The 21,354-nt window shown below is 44.3% G+C and overlaps 1 protein-coding gene across 1 annotated transcript in view; it reads left to right on the forward strand.

The window, feature by feature from the left end:
• The first annotated feature begins 13 nt into the window (after positions 1 to 13).
• LOC110504579 (sushi repeat containing protein X-linked) overlaps positions 14 to 21,354 on the forward strand; it is a 37,888-nt gene continuing 16,547 nt past the window's right edge. The window contains exon 1 of the mRNA XM_036975033.1: positions 14 to 689. Coding sequence (XP_036830928.1) covers positions 569 to 689 — 121 coding nt within the window. The 5' untranslated portion in view covers positions 14 to 568. The remainder of the gene's footprint in view (positions 690 to 21,354) is intronic.

The following is a 21,354-nucleotide window of genomic DNA, read 5'->3' on the forward strand; positions in this document are numbered from 1 at the left end:
CAAAACAATTCAATGTGATGTTGAATCAACATGGGAAACTGATTGGATTTGCAAAATGTAACCAACTTAAGGGAATTTCCTCTTTTTCCTATTTTTCTTTTCACCTAAATCCAATGACGTGGTGCATTTTTTAAATGTTGATTTCACGTTGAATTCACGTTAGTTGACAACTCAACCAAATGGATGTTGAAATTATGTCTGTGCCCAGTGGGGTGTATGTGTGTTTGTGTATACTGTATGTCCAGCATTGATGTATAATTTAGGTGTTTGAGATGCTTTTATTTGGTTGGGCTTTTAGTTTTCTTTCAAGTTGGGGAATGTAGGCTACTTCCCCAGCAACACTGGCAACTAGACCTAAATGCGTAAGCTATTCTGAGTCACTTTGTTTTATTTTCTAATTATTTGTTTGAATGGGTTGCAGGGGCTATAGTTCAGTGTTGCTTCACTCAGCTGTGACGCCCGGGCCGCATGCCGAGACTCAGGCCAGATTCGATTAGGATCCATTCGGACGGAGGAAAATCCTCTCGTTTCTGGAGCAGTAGGCGGGTCTTTGGAAAGTTTGAATGCGATGGAAATGTTCTTATACTTTCCAAAGATGCTGAAGGGTGTCCCGTGCGTGAATATGGACACATGGCTGGTAGTGTCTCTGTTCGTGTATGTCCAGTTCTGCTTCAGTTTAGACTATGAAGGTAAGGAATGGCATGTATGTTCCGTCCCGCGGATCAGAGGGATCTAGTTCACCCACGAGTGTCCAAACGGACAAGGTCCGTTCATTTCTCAAACTAAACGTTTTTAGACACACATGAATGCGTTGGAATTTGAATGACTTGGGTAGCGGTTGTTGCAATTGGTTAGTTTATTGCGCATTAATTATCTGCTATATCCAACTGCTATTGTTTGGTGAGCCACAGTTCTGTTTATGTGGAGGGAGCTGAGGCTGGGGTGAAAGCGGGGGTTTAAGATTAACACTAAAGCCAGCATTCTACTCGGTGACTTAGTTTACCTTCGTGCCTCAGGTTATATAAACATTTATTAATCGAAATCCTTCAAGTTCTTTTGCCATGCAAAGTAACTATTTTACAATATCCATAATGAGTTGAACAGTCGATGTCCATTATTTTACAGAGCATCGGTGTATTGACCTAACGCCTCGATCACACCGACAGTGTGGTATTTTGGTACCCGGATGAAGACAGCTTGTCTGTTGAAACGTTGGTCATTAGGATATTCAATTATTGCATCTGAGCTCCTAGAGTGTACGGCTCTCTTTTTCTTTTTCAGTTGCATTTTGGTACACTAGAAGTACATTCACTTTCAATGGAACGCTGTTGCCTTGCAGCATTGCTTTGCAGAGGCAGTTGCAGTGCGCTCTGTGTGGTGATTACATTCGATTTATCATACTTTGCTCAAATTGTATTCGTAGACAGCTTGACAGAAATGTTAGCAGAAGTTGAATGTTGAACTTTTGTTGCATACATATCCAGATGATGCATCACATTTTGTGTTTCACTATCGGTATGATCGAGGCGTAACACGGATCCCAAACCGGCTGCACGCATGCGCCATCATGCATACATTTATTTTGTCCCCCTACACCAAACAACATGCAGGTTAAAATATCAAAACAAACTCTGAACCAATTACATTAATTTGGGAACAGGTTCGAAAAGCATTAAACATTTATGGCAATTTAGCTAGTTAGCTTGCACTTGCTAGCTAATTTGTCCTATTTAGCTAGCTTGCTGTTGCTAGCTAATTTGTCCTGGGATATAAACATTGAATTGTTATTTTACCTGAAATGCACAAGGTCCTCTACTCCGACAATTAATCCACACATAAAACGGTCCACCGAATCGTTTCTAGTCATCTCTCCTCCTTCCAGGCTTTTTCATCTTGGAACTTATATGGTGATTGGCATCTAAACTTTCATACTATTACTACACCGACCGGCAACACAGTTCGTCTTTCAATCACCCACATGGGTATAACCAATGAGGAGATGGCACGTGGGTACCTGCTTCTATAAACCAATGAGGAGATGGGAGAGGCAGGACTTGCAGCGCGATCTGCGTCAGAAATAGAAAGGACTTCTATTTTAGCCCTTGGCAACATAGATACTCATTGACGCGTGCAAGCAGTGTGGGTGCAATAATTGAATAACATAGATTTCTAAATGTATTTTACAACGCTCGCGCACGCAACGCAAGCGGTGTGGTCAGCCTATAACGGCCTGTGATTTCTGTCACCCAACAGAAGCGAATCACGTTGAAGTTCCTAGATCCAGTAGCCTAGATAATTCCACCTCTCCCGTCAACATTTCCCAAATACATTCCAGGCCAGTGTGACAATCTTTGGAGATTCAGTGCCCTACAATCAGAGCCCATAGCTCCTGGACCTCGGGGCAGTCACAAGCCACACAAGGGCTCCTGTGTTCGGACTAACTGCACATTTGCTCGGACTCCCTCCTCATGTTTCATAGCTCGCTGCACACAGAACCCTTCAGATATGTGCAGTCAGTCTCTGAAACGTGCTAGGTGTTTTTGTTTGACAAGAGTAAGACTGCAGGGTCTTCGGAGGGTAAAGGAAAGGAAAGGGGGATACCTAGTCAGTTGTACAACTGAATGCATTCAACTGAACTGTCTTCCGCGTTTAACCCATCCCCTCTGAATCAGAGAGGTGCTGTGGGGCTGCCATATAGACAAGGGTGACAGGAGGACCATGTATCAGATAGAATCAAACCGTCAACAGCCCATAGCATACCACTGATTAACTACTGACCCTACGCCATGAAGGGATGGAGCCCATTATTGTTGTTATATGCTGATTGATGGATGTGATGCCATGTAGTGTTCTTTCATATTAGGAAGGTTACACCATTCGTGCAGGGCGCACAGACACACACACACATCTTTCAGATAGACAAGTGCAAACAGGGCAGGGACAGTAGCCTGCGGCGAAACATTTACTGGGGATTAATGAGAAGCTGAGATAAGTTCAAAGACAGGATGGGACCAGATAAGAGTTTGTGTGCTTGGGTGTACACTTTGGCTGGGAATTGCCAGGGACCTAGCGATACGATATTATCATGATACTTAGGTGCCAATACCATATGTATTGCTATTCTCACAATTCTATATGTATTGCGATTCGATACTGGGATTTTATTGAAATTAGATGTTCCAAACATATTGTTAGTGCTGAGCGATTAACCAACTTATTTTATTTTTTTGGTGTTATTAAACAACTAATTACCCACGTCAGTTCAATTACTTGAATTCAGTGGTGGTCGGTGCTGTTTAAGATGAGGGAGAATGTTTGTTTTTCCCATGAGCATGGCCTTATTTCTATTACAGCATATTGGATGACTGTCATTCATATTCCATTCATCCAGTTCAATGTAACAGCGATAGGTTAAGGCTACTACATGATTCTCGAATTTGCCCTATATCCATCATGAGGTTGCTACAACCTAGCCTATGAATGAAAGATTACAATGTAGGTGCACACAGGTGAGATAAAAAATGTAGGTGATAGACAGTGACACATGGACAGACAGTGACAAATGTAATACTGCCTTGCACACCTTTTTTAGGGGGTAGATCAGCTTTAATATTGCAGATAGATTTTAGCTCCCATCATTGTCAGTAATTGTCTGTATCACTTCCAATCCCCCATATATTTTTGGGGAAATACATATACACTACCAGTCAAACATTTTAGAACAGCCACTCATTCAAGGGTTTTTCTTTATTTTTACTATTTTCTACGTTGTAGAATAAGACATCACAACTATAAAATAACACATATGGAATCATGTAGTTACCAAAAAAAGTGTTAAACAAATCAAAATATATTTTATATTTGAGATTCTTCAAATTGCCACCCTTTGCCTTGATGATAGCTTTGCACACTCTTGGCATTCTCTCAACCAGCTTCACTTGGAATGCTTTTCCAACAGTCTTGAAGCAGTTTCCACATATGCTGAGCATATGGGGGTTGTGGAGGCCAGGTCATGTGATACAGCACTCAATCACTCTCCTTCTTGGTAAAATAGCCCTTACACCGCCTGGAGGTGTGTTGGGTCATTGTCCTGTTGAAAAACAAATGATAGTCCCACTAAGCCCAAACCAGATGGGATGGCGTATCGCTGCAGAATGCTGTAGTAGACATGCTGGTTTCAGTGTGCCTTGAATTCTAAATAAATCACAGACAGTGTCATCAGCAAAGCACCCCCACACCATAACACCTCCTCCTCCATACTTTATTGTGGGAAATACACATGAGGAGATCATCCATTCACCCACACCGCGTCTCATAAAGACATGACGGTTGGAACCAAAAATCTCTTCTTATTATTGGTGTCCTTTAGTAGTGCTTTCTTTTCAGCAATTCGACCATGAAGGCCTGATTCACACAGTCTCTGAAGAGTTGATGTTGAGATGTGCAATTTCTGAGGCTGGTAACTATAATGACCTTATCCTCTGCAGCAGAGGTAACTTCCTTTCCTGTAGTGGTCCTCATGAGAGTCAGATTCATCATATGGCTTGATGTTTTTTGCAACTGCACTTGAAGAAACTTTAAAAGTTCTTGACATTTTCCGTATTGACTGAACTTAATTTCTTAAAATGATGGACTGTCGTTTCTCTTTGCTTATTTGAGCTGTTCTTGCTGTAATATGGACTTGGTCTTTTACCAAATAGGGCAATCTTCTGTATACCACCCCTACCTTAAAACAACACAACTGATTGGTTCAAACGCATTAAGAAGGAAAGAGATTCCACAAATTAACTTTGAAGAAGAAGGCACACCTGTTAATTGAAATGCATTCCAGGTGACTACCTCATAAAGCTGGTTGAGAGAATGCCAAAGGTGTGCAAAGCTGTCATCAAGGCAAATGGTTTCTACTTTGAAGAATCACAAATATAAAATATATTTTGATTTGTTTAACACTTTTTTGGTTACTACATGATTCCATGTTATTTCATAGTTTTGATGTCTTCACTATTATTCTACAATGTAGAAAATATTACAAATAAAGAAAAACCCTGAATGAGTAGGTATGTCCAAACTTTTGACTGGTACTGTACATACATACATTGTAACGAGCGAAGAGGATGGGTGTGGAGTCAGGCGCAGAGAGCAGAAGTATCTGGGGAAAAACGCTTTAACGTCCCAAACAGGAGCACGTACAATGGGTGACGCCGAACACAGGCATAACATACCAAACCCAAGTACAACTGGTAATACCGGACAGCGAGTACACCTCTTACATAGACGGTAACAAGCCCGCACAAACACAGGCAGGCTAACTGAATTTAAATAATCCCAACCCAAAAACCCCAACAAGGAACAGGTGAAAACAATAAGACAAAACCAAACGAAAAGGGAAAAGAGCAGCTAGTAGACCGGCGACGACGACCGCCACCCGAACGGGAAGGGGAGCCACCTTCGGTGATATTCGTGACAGTACCCCAGTTCTGGGCCATTTCAGCCCAGGGGATGTGTCTCGCCCACTCCCCCGGCCGGTCCTGGCAATACGACCGCAGAAACTTACCCACATCCTGGTTCACTCTCTCCACCTGCCCATTACTCTCCAGGTGTAACCCCGAGGTCGGGCTGACCGAGACCCCCAGACGTTCCATAAATGCCTTCCACACTCGTGATGTAAACTGGGGACCCCGATCAGAAACGATGTTCCCCGGGCACCACGTAGTGCCGGAAGACATGGGTGAACAGAGCCTCCGCAGTCTGTAGGGCCGTAGAGAGACCGGGCAACGGGATAAGACGGCAGGACTTAGAGAACCGATCCACAACAACCAGGGTCGTCGTGTTTCCCTGAGACGGGGGAAGATCAGTGAGAAAGTCCACCGATAGATGGGACCACGGCTGTTTTGGAAGGGGTGGGGTTGTAACTTCCCTCGTGGCAAGTGCCTAGGAGCCTTACTCTGGGTGCACACCGAACAGGAGGAGACGTAGAATCGCACGTCCTTAACTAACCAGTACTTCCCCCTAAGACCTCGCACTGTTCTCGAAATACCCGGGTGACCCGACGAGGGTAGACTATGAGCCCACCAAATTAATTGATCACGAACAGCGAGTGGCACGTACCTACGACCCGCCGGACACTGTGGAGGCGCAGGTCCCTCCCTTAGCGCCCGGTCGATGTCCGCGTCCACCACCCATACTGCCGGTGCCACCAGCCTAGCAGCCGGAATGATGGGAGTAGGATCGATGGTCCGGTCCTCGGTGTCGTAGAGACGGGACAGCGCGTCGGCCTTAGTGTTGAGGCAACCTGGTCTATACGAGATCGTAAATCGAAATCTGGTGAAATACATGGCCCACCTTGCCTGACGAGGATTCAGTCTCCTAGCTGCTTGGATATACTCCAGATTACGATGGTCAGTCCAGATGAGGAAAGGGTGCTTAGCCCCCTCGAGCCAGTGTCTCCACACCTTCAGGGCCTTAACCACAGCCAACAACTCCCTGTCCCCCACATCATAGTTTTGCTCCACCGGCCCAAGCTTCTTCGAAAAAAAAGCACAGGGACGGAGCTTCGGTGGCGTACCCGATCGCTGTGAGAGCACGGCTCCAACCCCAGCCTCGGATGCGTCCACCTCCACAATGAACGCCAAAGAAGGGTCAGGATGCGCCAACACTAGCGTGTCGGTGAACAGCGCCTTCAAACGACGGAAAGCCCTGTCCGCCTCTGCCGACCACTGCAAACGCACAGGCCCCCCCTTCAGCAGTTAGGTAATGGGAGCCGCTACCTGACCAAAACCCCAGATAAACCTCCGGTAGTAATTGGCAAACCCTAAGATCTGCTGCACCTCCTTTACCGTGGCCGGAGTCGGCTAATTACGCACGGCCTTGCCGCGGTCACACTCCATTACCACCCCTGAGGTGGAAATGCGATAACCCAGGAAGGAAACGGCTCGTTTGGAAAACTCACATTTCTCCACCTTCACATATAGGTCATGCTCCAGCAGTCGCCCAAGAACCTTGCGCACCAGAGACACATGCGCGGCGCGTGTGGCGGAGTAGATCAAGATATCGTCAATATACACCACCACACTCTGTCCGTGCAGGTCTCTGAGAATCTCGTCGACGAAGGATTGAAAGATGGCTGGAGCATTCTTTAACCCGTACGGCATGATGAGGTACTCATAATGGCCAGATGTGGTACTAAACGCAGTTTTCCACTCATCTCCCTCCCGAATACGCACCAGATTATACCCGCTCCTGAGGTCCAGTTTCGTGAAGAACCGCGCCCCGTGAAATGATTCCACCGCCGTAGCGATGAGAGGTAGTGGGTAACTAAAACCCACCATTATGGAATTGAGACCTCGATAATCAATGCACGGACGCAAACCACCCTCCTTTTTCTTCACAAAAAAGAAACTCGAGGAGACGGGTGACATGGAGGGCCGAATGTACCCCTGTCCCAGAGCTTCCGTGACATATGTCTCCATAGCCACGGTCTCCTCCTGTGTCAGGGGATACACGTGACTCCTGGGAAGTGCAGCGTTTACCTGGAGGGTTATCGCACAATCCCCTCGTCGATGTGGTGGTAATTGGGTCGCTCTCTTTTTACAGAAGGCGATTGCCAAATCATAATATTCTGCGGGGATGCGCACGGTGGAGACTCCACCGTCGTTGCACCAATGGAAACTCCCACACATCTACCTGAGCACTCCTCTGACCACCCCTTAAGAGTCCCCTGTTTACACTAAATTTTTGGATTGTGATAAGCCAACCAGGGAATACCCAGCACCACTGGAAACGCAGGAGAATCAATGAGGAAGAAACTAATCCGCTCCTCATGACCCACCTGCGTCACTATGTCCAGTGGAACTGTGGCCTCCCTGATCAGCCCTGACCCTAACGGTCGACTATCTAGGGCGTGCACGGGGAAGGGTTGTTCCATCTGAACCAAGGGAATCCCTAACTTAAGCGCGAAACCGCGGTCAATAAAACTCCCTGCTGCTCCTGAATTGACTAGCGCCTTATGCTGGGAATGAGGGGAAAACTCAGGAAAGGAAATCAACAGATACATATGACACACAGGGGGCTCTGGGTGAGCCGGGTGCTGACTCACCTGAGGTGTTCGAGCCGTGCTCAGCCTGATGGACATGTCTATTAGCTGGTCCAGAGTGAGAGTAGTGTCACGACAGGCTCCCTGCGGACGTCTTCCCGCAGGCTACACCTATAATGGTTCACCAGGGCCCTGTCATTCCACCCCGTGCCAGCGGCCAGGGTCTGGATATCCAGCGCGAAATCCTGTGCGCTCCTCGTCTCCTGCCTTAAGTGAAACAGCCGTGATCGAACATCGCCCGGAAGCGGCGGTTGAACTCTGGGTAATGGTCCCTCGCCGAGTCTGGGGCCTACCAGATTGTGTTGGCCCACTCCAAGGCTTTACCCGAAAGGTAGGAGACGAGGATGTTGACACTGTCCTCTCCCGAGGGAGTCGCCAAGTAAAGGTCCAGCTGGAGCAGGAACCCTTTACACCCGGCAGCCGTCCCATCGTAGTCCCTCGGGAGAGCGAGCCGAATCCCGCTGGGGCCGGACACCGCCGGAGAAGTTGGTGGTGCAGGCTGGAGAGTGGCTGAAGATGGGGTAGGGAGGCCGCTCCTTTCCCATCTCTCCATTCTCACTAATACCTGATCCATAGCTATACCCAAACGGTGTAATAGCGCTGAATGCTGTTGAACACGCTCCTCCATGGACGGGGTGGGTGCGTCCTCTCCTGCTGACTCCATGATTTAGCGGTGCGGGATCTGTCAGATCTCCCCAAGGAGTCAGGGTGTGGGTGTGGGTGTGGGTGTGGAGTCAGGCGCAGGAGAAACAAGCGCGTATTATTAAACAAGCTCAAAATAACAGGAATACCGGACTACAACAGTAACCACAAAACCCCACTCAGACACAGTCCAGGCAAAAACCACCTGTTAAAAATGAACTAAAGAAAACGCAACCCAAAACTCACTGACAGTCAAACGAAAACAATCCCGCACAAAAACCCAAAGGAAATGTCGAGATAAATACCCCCCCAATTAACCAAAATGAAACCAGGTGAAACACAAAACAGACATAACCAAAAGAAAAGGAAAAAGGATCGGTGGCAGCTAGTAGACCGGCGACGACCGCCGAGCGCCGCCCGAACAGCGAGAGGAGCCACCTTCGGTGGAAGTCGTGACAAACAGTTGCAAACGAGAATTTCTATTGGACAAATTCAGGTGTGTTTATCCCCGTTTTGTTCCGTTTGCTCCCTTTTAAGAGAAGTTTTTAAACAGAATTGGCAGATTGTCAGATTTAAAAAAGGATTTACTGCGAAAGAATACGATGCGATTATCTGAGGATAGAGCCCCATAAAAAACAACTATTTCAACCAGCACAGGCGTAACAAAATCACAAACTGCAATAAAATAAATTGTTTACCTTTGACGATCTTCCTCTGTTTGCAATCCCAATGCTCATTGTTACACAATGAATGGTCTTTTGTTTGATAAAATCAATTTTTGTAGCCTAACAGGAAACATTTTGTGAACCGCTTGTGCCGTGAATTCCGTCTCATTCCATTTTCGACGACACATTTGATGTAAATACACACACGAAACGTGACTTTTCCAGTCATGTTTGGTTTCATTGCAATCAACTGGTTTGTTTGTAACACAACCAAACCTGATGGGTCATTTCGCGGGACGTATTGACTGAAAGAAACCGATTTGAAGACAACAAGTAATGACATCATTGTGCACCAATGATATGACCGCTGTTTCGTTGATTGACTGTATTTTAACCCAATGACCACTGATCGTCTTGAAATCTAGCTGGGTAGATAGCCAATGAGCTGAGGTAAACGGCAATATGTAATGTTTATGTGTTGGAAGACCAACCCATGTAGTAAACTCCGGCGTAGAGGTTCAGTCGCCATTGACGATTCATACCGGAAGGAGCAACGCATGTTGCGCACAGCATTGTTTTGATAAAGCGCATATTCAGCTGTTCATATATCAATCAGTATGGCGACTAAGTCAGGGAAAGCTAAATCTAAGTCTAGATATACAGATATACACACAATTTTAGAAGAAATTGATCTGGAAAATGAGACAGATTGTTGGAGGACGATTCATTTAGCGATTCCCAAATGGAGGAATATTTTTTGAATGGCGAGGACATCGTTTTGGACTGGTAAGTTTTTCTCATGCCAATGCATTTGTTTGAAATTAATAATATAAAATATTATTTGTGAAATGAAATAGCCTATTTGCGGCTGTTGAGTGGAGGGCAGGCCCACAACAATGGCCAAAGTGAAATGGAGACAGTAGATACAGCTGGTCTGTTGTAATATACTGCTCAAAAAAATAAAGGGAACACTAAAATAACACATCCTAGATCTGAATGAATGAAATATTCTTATTAAATACTTTTTTCTTTACATAGTTGAATGTGCTGACAATAAAATCACACAAAAATGATCAATGGAAATCCAATTTATCAACCCATGGAGGTCTGGATTTGGAGTCACACTCAAAATTAAAGTGGAAAACCACACTACAGGCTGATCCAACTTTGATGTAATGTCCTTAAAACAAGTCAAAATGAGGCTCAGTGGTGTGTGTGGCCTCCACGTGCCTGTATGACCTCCCTACAACGCCTGGGCATGATCCTGATGAGGTGGCGGATGGTCTCCTGAGGGATCTCCTCCCAGACCTGGACTAAAGCATCTGCCAACTCCTGGACAGTCTGTGGTGTTGGTGGTTGGTGGATGGAGCGAGACATGATGTCCCAGATGTGCTCAATTGGATTCAGATCTGGGGAACGGGCGGGCCAGTCCATAGCATCAATGCCTTCCTCTTGCAGGAACTGCTGACACACTCCAGCCACATGAGGTCTAGCATTGTCTTGCATTAGGAGGAACCCAGGGCCAACCGCACCAGCATATGGTCTCACAAGGGGTCTGAGGATCTCATCTCGGTACCTAATGGCAGTCAGGGTACCTCTGGCAAGCACATGGAGGGCTGTGCGGCCCCCCAAAGAAATGCCACCCCACACCATGACTGACCCACCGCCAAACCAGTCATGCTGGAGGATGTTGCAGGCAGCAGAACGTTCTCCATGGCGTCTCCAGACTCTGTCACGTCTGTCACATGTGCTCAGTGTGAACCTACTTTCATCTGTGAAGAGCACAGGGCGCCAGTGGCGAATTTGTCAATCTTGGTGTTCTCTGGCAAATGCCAAACGTCCTGCACGGTGTTGGGCTGTAAGCACAACCCCCACCTGTGGACGTCGGGCCCTCATACCACCCTCATGGAGTCTGTTTCTGACCGTTTGAGCAGACACGTGCACATTTGTGGCCTGCTGGAGGTCATTTTGCTGTCCTGCTGCTGGGTTGTTGCCCTCCTACGGCCTCCTCTACGTCTCCTGATGTACTGGCCTGTCTCCTGGTAGCACTTCCATGCTCTGGACACTACGCTGACAGAGACAGCAAACCTTCTTGCCACAGCTCGCATTGGTGTGCCATCCTGGATGAGCTGCACTACCTGAGCCACTTGTGTGGGTTGTAGACTCCGTCTCATTCTACCACTAGAGTGAAAGCACCGCCAGCATTCAAAAGTGACCAAAACATCAGCCAGGAAGCATAGGAACTGAGAAGTGGTCTGTGGTCACCACCTGCAGAACCACTCCTTTATTGGGGGTGTCTTGCTAATTGCCTATAATTTCCACCTGTTGTCTATTCCATTTGCACAACAGCATGTGACATTTATTGTCAATCAGTGTTGTTTCCTAAGTGGACAGTTTGATTTCAGAGAAGTGTGATTGACTTGGAGTTACATTGTGTTGTTTAAGTGTTCCCTTTATTTTTTTGAGCAGTGTATAATAAAGACAGTAGATCTGGCTGGTCTGTCATAATATAATAGAGACAGTAGATCTAGCTGAAATGTCATAATATAAAATAGACAGTAGATCTAGCTGGTCTGTCATAATATAAATGAGACAGTAGATCTAGCAGGTCTATTATAATATATTCAACTTTATGTTCCCTGTACTCTATATATACAGTATCTGTTTATTATACCTGTTGATACAGGGCTCATGTGAAACTATTCTAACTGAACATTTTCTTTCACAGTGACACTGACTCCGAATGGGAGCTCCCAGTGCCAAGGTGTCCATCCCCCACTGAAGCTGGTTCATCCAGCTCCTGCCACAAGTGGTGTTCATCTGTCCAAATGTATTTCTGCAGGCATGGATGTGCCTCAGGACCAAAAGGGCACAGCATGGAGGCGTCGCTGTGTTCTTTGCAAAATGAAGTCCCCCATCACCTGCACCACATGCTTGGTGACCCTCTGCTTTACTGCAGAAAGAGACTGCTTTGGCACCCGGCATCAGCAGCACAATATTGTGTAGAGGACTGAGGGTCTTCCAAATATTGAAAGTGTTATTTTGTAAAATTGTATATTTTTTTTCATGTTTTTTCTCCATTTTTTTGTAGGGGGAGTATGTTAGAATACCATTTTGGTATTTTGTATATAGTTATTCCATTCAAAATGTTTAACTTCACCAATTTGGCCACTTGGGTACATTTGGGCTACTTGTGTGGGACACCTGGGTGACTTCATGATAAATGTCATGTAGCACACTCATTTTGGAAGTTATCATTCTGAAACTTTGCACAAGTACTGTTGCCCTCTTATGTTTTTCACTGAAATTGTCCGCATCATCCTATCTGAATGTTTGTTTTGTCTTGTTCATTTTAAAGATGATGATACAACAATAAAAATGAAAAAACGTATGGTTTTTTCATTGTATTATCTAAACCAGATATATTGTGTTACATTCTCCTACATTCAATTCACATTTACACAAACTTCAGAGTGTTTTCTTTCAAATGAAATCAAGAATATGCATTTCCTTGGTTCTGAGCCTGAGCTACAGGCAGTTAGATTTGGGTATGTCTTCAGGCAGAAATTGAAAAAAGTAGGGGGGTAGCTGTAAGAGGTTTTAACTAAAGTGACATCATAGTCAACATTGCTAATAGAACTATCACATTAGTAAACCCTCTACGATCATGCAGTAACGTTACAGTGTACAGTCAGTAAGCGTGCCCCGGTGGCAATATATTTGTAAAACCAAAAGCTTACCTTGACACAGAAGAGTTATAGTGTTGTGTTGGATAGTCATAGCCAGCTAGCTAACATAGCATCCCTCAGTTTGAGCAGGGTTTTTGAGTAGGCTCAACTAGTTATGTGCATTTGAAACTGAAAGTGAAAAAAAAGACTCTCTCTTCATCTCTTTTTTTAGGAAGAAATTCATTTGTTTAAAATAGTTCAACTATTGTCGTTCTCTCTCTTTGAATAAGCTGTTCACCACATTTTCTGCAGTGCAGTGCTAGCTATAGCTTATGCTTTCAGTACTAGATTAATTCTGTGACCCTTTAATTGAATGGACAACATGTCAGTTCATGCTGCAAGAGCTCTGATAGGTTGGAGGATGTCCTCCGGAAGTTGTCATAATTACTGTGTAAGTCTATGGAAGGGGGTGAGAACCATTAGCCTCTTAGGTCCTGTATTGAAGTCAATGTACCCAGAGGAGGACAGAAGCTAGCTGTCCTCCGGCTACACCTTGGTGCAACCCAACAGAGTACTGTTGAGGATACTATAGACCTTCATTGCAAAACAGTGTGTTTTAGTCAATTATTTAGTCAATATATTTAGTGTAGTGTTATGTAAAAGGGATAACTTTTGAAATGTTTTAAAATTTTTATTTTTATGAAATTCACGGAGGAGGATGGTTCTCCCATTCCTCATCTGAGGAGCCTCCACTACTTGAATTCCATTTAGTTTTTAGTTTTTTTTGTGTGCCCAACACACCGTTTCTCTAGAGAGAAATCATAGCCTATCATTGGCGGTGTTCGAGCGCATAAGAATGACTGCAGGCAACTGCGGACTGACTGATCTACAAATAACCTTGCATCATAAATAACACTCATTGTTTGTAGATCAGTCAGTCAGTCACAATTTAGCCGTGATACATTTAAGCAATAAGGCCCGAGGAGGTATGGTAAAGTATATGGCCAATATACCACGGCTAAGGGCTGTTCTTATGCACAACTTAACGCGGAGTGCCTGGACACAGCCCTTAGCCGTGGTATATTGGCCATATATCACACACCCCTGAGGTGCCTTATTGCTATTATTGACTGGTTACCAACTTAATTAGAGCAGTAGAAATAAGTGTTTTGTCATACCCATGGTATGCGGTCTGATATACCACGGCTGTCAGCCAATCAGCATTCAGTGCTCGAACCACCCAGTTTCTAATGCCGTTTTGATCTCTTCGAGCAAGGTCATTGACAAGATAAATCAAGTCAAGAACTATGTGGGACGTTGGGCTATGGAGTTGTAGTTTTCATCATTATTAATCAAATATTGAACTTTGTTCGACGCAGAAACGTGGTAATTAACTACAATGACCATGATCCATTGCACCTGTTTTTTTCCGTCTAAGATGGAGATGGATACACTTTTACGTTAGGTTAGATACACACAGACCGCATAGACCGCATGACAGAGCAATGCACACAACAAGTGTGCCTTATCTTATTAAAAGAAGTCGTTAAATTATTTTGTCAGACAGCTCTGCAGCGTGTCAAACAGCTCTGACTAAGACAGTACAGTGTGGGAAGCACAGAGAATGTTGTCTGGCTGCTAATGCCTGAGCAGAGGTTAGATGATGACTTTAAGGAATGAAAAATAATAAAGTCATCAAATAAAAACTAAGCAGTATACACAACTGAAATATTTAAACATTTCATAGTAATTTCCTTTTTTCTGTTGATGTCTACCCAATGTGGACCAGACAGAGACTGGATTTGGAGTTTCCGTTAAAAATCTCTAAAATAATTTTAATGTCATTGATCATTGATTCATAATGTATTTAATGTTAAAAAAAATATAATCGAAATGAAAACTGATTATTTTTTAATAATCGACCTGAAACCGAACCGACCTCAAAAAGTACTAATCGTTCAGCACTACATATTGTTCAACATATGTCTGTTGCAGAAGGACAAGAGAGCATCTGTCTGTTGCAGAAGGACAAGAGAGCATCTGTCTGTTGCAGAAGGACAAGAGAGCATCTGCTGCAGAAGGACAAGAGAGCATCTGTCTGTTGCAGAAGGACAAGAGAGCATCTGTCTGTTGCAGAAGGACAAGAGAGCATCTGTCTGCTGCAGAAGGACAAGAGAGCATCTGTCTGTTGCAGAAGGACAAGAGAGCATCTGTCTGCTGCAGAAGGACAAGAGAGCATCTGTCTGCTGCAGAAGGACAAGAGAGCATCTGTCTGTTGCAGAAGGACAAGAGAGCATCTGTCTGTTGCAGAGGGACAAGAGAGCATCTGTCTGTTGCAGAAGGACAAGAGAGCATCTGTCTGCTGCAGAAGGACAAGAGAGCATCTGTCTGTTGCAGAAGGACAAGAGAGCATCTGTCTGCTGCAGAAGGACAAGAGAGCATCTGTCTGTTGCAGAAGGACAAGAGAGCATCTGTCTGCTGCAGAAGGACAAGAGAGCATCTGTCTGTTGCAGAAGGACAAGAGAGCATCTGTCTGTTGCAGAAGGACAAGAGAGCATCTGTCTGTTGCAGAAGGACAAGAGAGCATCTGTCTGTTGCAGAAGGACAAGAGAGCATCTGTCTGTTGCAGAAGGACAAGAGAGCATCTGTCTGTTGCAGAAGGACAAGAGAGCATCTGTCTGTTGCAGAAGGACAAGAGAGCATCTGTCTGTTGCAGAGGGACAAGAGAGCATCTGTCTGCTGCAGAAGGACAAGAGAGCATCTGTCTGTTGCAGAGGGACAAGGGGGGGCCATGAGAAAACTAGTTTTGATCAGGACACCGATAAAAGTGCTGAAAAGAAGATATACTTGACTTTTGGTGCAGGTACAGCAAACGACCGCAACAATACTATTGTGATATTGTCAAAACGATACGATATATCGTCAAAAAGATCATCCCAACATGTAACTATATCTATTTCTGCCCCATTTCTAGTCTGTCACGGCGTATATATGCAATGGGTGTCCATACCAAAGATAGCGGTTTGTCAAATAGAGAGAGAGATTGTGTGTGTGTTCTTGAGAGTGTGTGAGGGTGTTGTGTTGGAGATTTGAATGTCTTGTTCAGTGGTGGCGCAGCTCACCACTTCTGTCTGATCCACAGGCTGGAACAAGTACATACACGCTCCACTGGAGTTACTGTAGATTTACACTGACAGGGCAAACACAGCTCGTCAAACTGACTCAGATAGCTGAAACTGATGTCACTGGTGTGTGTGTGTGTGTGTGTGGTGTTAATGGGGTTGTTGATTTAACAAGGGTGTTGGTTATGGGGTTGTTAGTTATACTCTTTGTTTATGTGGCAGTATCTGTGTGTGTTTGTTTGTGTGTGTATGTGTGTGTTAAAGGGGGTTGAGAAGGGAAGGAAGGATGGTTTGGGGTTTTCTAGTCTTTATTTGGCAGCCTCTCTTTCCTATGGTAGTGTACAGTACATTGAGGTGTCTATACTGAGAGACAGGCTGAGTGTTGATGTTACCTCCTGGGCATTATTGCAACTGGGAAGGGAAGTGTTTGATGGTTGGTTCTCTTAGGTGCCGATACAATATGTATTGTGATTCTTAAGATTCTAGATGTATTGCGATTCAATACTGGGATTTATTGCGATTTGATGTTCCAAACATTTTATGTATTTTTATTGAACCTTTATTTAACTAGGCAAGTCAGTTAAGAACAAATTACTATTTACAATGATGGCCTACCAAAAGGCAAAAGGCCTCCTGCGGGACGGGGGCTGTGATTAAAAACAATATGTATATATAGGACAAAACACACATCACGACAAGAGAGACAAATAGCACTACCTAACACTAGCAACAAATAAATATATACTAATCAATACTTGGAGTCAAAGTATCAAATAATATCATACATAATAATATTGCGATATGTAACTGTATTGATTTTCCCCCAATAACTAGTTATAACAGAGTGTGATGTAACCCAGGGAAATCTCTAAGCCGGACAGTTTACTGAAAGCCAATTTATGCTTGATGCTATATCCACATGGATGGAGGGTGTTATGCAATTATGGAACCTCTGGGGGCATTCAGAGGCCAAATAGATATCTGTATCGCATCACCGTGTATCTCCCAAATTTTGTAACGATGTGGAGGGCTCCGTATAGCTCAGCATTGACATGATTGGGTGACGGTAGGTGGGGGCGGGAGGTCCTATATAAACACAAACTCACTTCCTCGACAACATCCTTCACAACAGCTCTGCTCAACTGCTCTGTGAAGCGCAAGAAGTATGAATGCCCTGACTTTTGCAGCGGCAGTATCACCGTAAATGCTGTACAGCCAATTGAGATTGACCATGCAACGCCTTTAATACTACTGAAATAGCAGAAGTATTGGCTCTTCACATTGTGCATGATGAAAGAAAGAGAGAAAGAGAGTGCATGACAGTGAGAGAGTGAGTGATTGATGCAATAAGAAAGGTGTCGGTGAGCATGTGATGTTAGAGAGAGAAAGAGAAGGAGATAGAGAGAGGGGTTGATTGAGGACAGTAGCGGTGTGTGTAAAATCACCAGGGAAGTCAAGCCAGGGGGGAAAATCCATATTACAACCTCGATTTTGTGTTGTGATAATTGCATTGTTTGCTCTTTAACCTGTTAGTTCATATGCCTTGTGACCATGATATACAGTTCCTTCGAGAAAGTATTCAGACCCCTTGACTTTTTCCACATTTTGTTACATTACAGCCTTATTCTGAAATTGATTCAATAAATACAAATACGCAGAAATCTACAAACAATACCCCATAATGACTAAGCAAAAACAGGTTCTAGACATTTTTGCAAATGTATTAAAAATAAAAATAAAAACAGAAATACCTTATTACCTTATTATATAGCTGTAGGCAACGCTCCACATACAACCTGACCGATCTTGAGAGGATCTGCAGAGAAGAATGGGAGAAACTCCCCAAATACAGGTTTTCTAAGCTTGTAGTGTCATGCCCATGTTTTTTAAATATATATAAATTAGTCAACATTTCTAAAATCCTGTTTTTGCGTTCTCATTATGGGGTATTATTGTGTGTAGATTGATGAAGAATAAAAAAAAACATTTTAGAATAAGGCTTTAACCTAACAGAATGTGGAAAAGGTCAAGGGGTCTGAATACTTTTCGAAGGCACTGTATAGGCCTAGCGCTGAGACAATAAGAAGACACAGTGGCATGATAAATTCAACCACACATTTGTTTCATCACAAAACCAGAGCAACATGAAGTCCGGTGAATTCCACAAAACATATTGCATGGAACAAACAGTTGCATGACCTGCAGCAGGTCACTCAAGTTAATGTTTCCAACATTTTCGGACTTCTAGACAACTATTGGTTTAGAACCATGGAGAGTTACTACAAGTCACAAAGAAAACAGGAGCTGCCTCCACTATTCCAGCACCATTTCAACGTCAACATTTCTACATTATCTAATCACCTTAAAATATACATCTAAAAGATACCAATAACAATTTAGTCCAATCAACATATGCTAAATATGATCTGCCTTTCCATTTTCTGTGTGTTTGTGTGTGTGTGTGTGTGTGTGTGTGTGTGTGTGTGTGTGTGTGTGTGTGTGTGAGTGAATTAAAGTATAAAAAAACATGTTGACTCACTCTTCTTGTTGAAAAATGCCAATGCCATCCTCCTCTCTTTCATGTTGCCTAAACGGTCTATGACTCTGTCATACAGTACACGTTTTTGTTGTCCTAGGCTACCTGGCTAAAGTTCTTGCTTACTAGCCTAACTTCCTTTTATTTGTAACGATGACCCAGCTAGTTAACATTAGCCTACTAGCTACGTGTTGAACTTCCAGCCTGCCAGGCCAGAGGCACAATGTATGAATTTATGGTTGGATCAGAATCACCGTTATAATCATTAGCCAGTACGGAGAATTAAGTAAAACCACAAGTCCAAATCCCTATCTCCATCCTGGGGTGGCAGGGTAGCCTAGTGGTTAGAGTGTTGGACTAGTAACCGGAAGGTTGCAAGTTCAAACCCCTGAGCTGTCGTTCTGCCCCTGAACAGGCAGTGAACACCCACTGTTTTAGTCCGTCATTGCAAATAAGAATTTGTTCTTAACTGACTTGGTAAAATGAAAAATGCATGGCTAATTTAGGAAAGGGACAATTTTAGCTAACTAGCTAGCCACCCGAGGACAACTACACAACGAGATGATGCAACAATTACATTTTTCAATTCCACCTTTGGCTTTTGATGTGATGTGATTGGTGTGAAGCACTTTCCCTGACACCTTTTTTCAAAGCTGAGCTCACTCAGTATAGCTCAAAGTTGATTGACTATTATTTTACACTTTTTTATCAAGGGAGGCCAAATGCTCGCTGGCTTCCCTTGCATTCAATGCTACAGGCGGCAACAATGTCATACTCATTTTGACCAGACAGCATCAGATACGCTGCACATACTGACACAGAGGGGCACAATTTTGTTCTCTTGGATGCTTTCTCCATTGAGATATATTCAGCCTCTTGCGAATTGAAAGATATTTCTGAAACACATATTTTGTATGTTTTTTTCTTGGTAAATTTGACTGGGGAAGCCTGGTTTCTGTTGGCATCCATGACTGGTATTGGTACTGACTGGTATTGACTGGGGAAGCCTGGTTTCTGTTGGCATCCATGACTGGTATTGGTACTGACTGGTATTGACTGGGGAAGCCTGGTTTCTGTTGGCATCCATGACTGGTATTGGTACTGACTGGTATTGACTGGGGAAGCCTGGTTTCTGTTGGCATCCATGAATACACGCCACTGGTTGAGAAAGATACCGAGAGAAAGAGATGGTAGAACCAGTCCGCTGTCTTCAGTCTGTGTTTCTGATTGGGCGGGCGGTTATGGATCTGTTTCCTTCCGTTTGCATGTACGATAGTACGTACATTAATCACACGCGATACCTCAGACACCACTGGCCCAATTTTGACAAAACTTGATCGAATGATGCGTCTTGCCATAGAGATATGACATTTACACTGATTGGCCCAAGGGGTTGCTATAGTAATCAACTGAAATTCCAAGTATGTGGCCTCCCCTTAAAATTAGTGGACACCCGTTGCTGACAGGTGTATAATATCGAGCACACAGCCATGCAATCTCTATAGACAAACATTGGTAGTGGAATGGACCGTACTGAAGAGCTCAGTGACTTTCAATGAGGCACCGTCATAGGATTGCACCTTTCCAACAAGTCAGTTCGTCAAATTTCTTCCCTGCTAGAGCAGCCCTGATCAACTGTAAGTGCTGTTATTGTGAAGTGGAAACATCTAGGAGCAACAATGGCTCAGCTGCAAAATGGTAGGCCACACAAGCTGACAGAACGGGACCACCGACTGCTGAAGCACGTAACGCGTAAAAATCATCTGTCTTCGGCTGCATCACTACCGAGTTCCAAACTGCCCTTGGAAGCAACATCAGCACAATAACTGTTAGTCGGGAGCTTCATGAAATGGTTTTGCATAGCCGAGCAGCCGCACACAAGCCTAAGATCACCATGCGCAATGCCAAGCGTCTGCTGAAGTGGTGTAAAGCTCACCACCATTCGACTCTGGAGCAGTGGAAACTCGTTCTCTGGAGGGATGAATCAACCTTCACCATCTGGCAGTCCCAGAATCTGGGTTTGGCGGATGCCAGGAGAACGCTGCCTGCCCGAATGCATAGTGCCAACTGTAAAGTTTGGTGGAGGCGGGAAAATGGTCTGGGGATGTTTTCTTTAGTATCAGTGAATGGAAATCTTAACGCTACAGCATACAATTACTTTCTAGTTGATTCAGTGCTTCCAACTTTGTGGCAACAGTTTGGGGAAGGCCCTTTCCTGTTTCATGACAATGACAATGCCCCTGTGCACAAAGCGAGGTCCATACAGAAATGGTTTGTTGAGATCGGTGTGGAAGAACTTGAGTGGCCTGCACAGAGCCCTGACCTCAACCTCATTGAAACACCTTTGGGATTAATTGGAAAGCTGACTGCGAGCCAGGCCTGGTCACCCAACATCAATGCCTGACATCCCTAATGCTCTTGTGGCTGAATGAAAGCAAGTCTCCGCAGCAATGTTCCAACATCTAGTGGAAAGCCTTCCCAGAAGAGCGGAGGCTGTTATAGCAGCAAAGGGGGGGACCAACTCCATATTAATGCCCAATGAGATGTTCGACGAGCACGTGTCCACATACTTTTGGTGTCTCCTGTCCCGTTTGAGCTACAGTGTGGGACTGTTTGTCCCCCACCAAAC

This window comes from Oncorhynchus mykiss, chromosome 3 (genome assembly GCF_013265735.2).
Source record: "Oncorhynchus mykiss isolate Arlee chromosome 3, USDA_OmykA_1.1, whole genome shotgun sequence".
Classification (NCBI taxonomy): domain Eukaryota; kingdom Metazoa; phylum Chordata; class Actinopteri; order Salmoniformes; family Salmonidae; genus Oncorhynchus; species Oncorhynchus mykiss.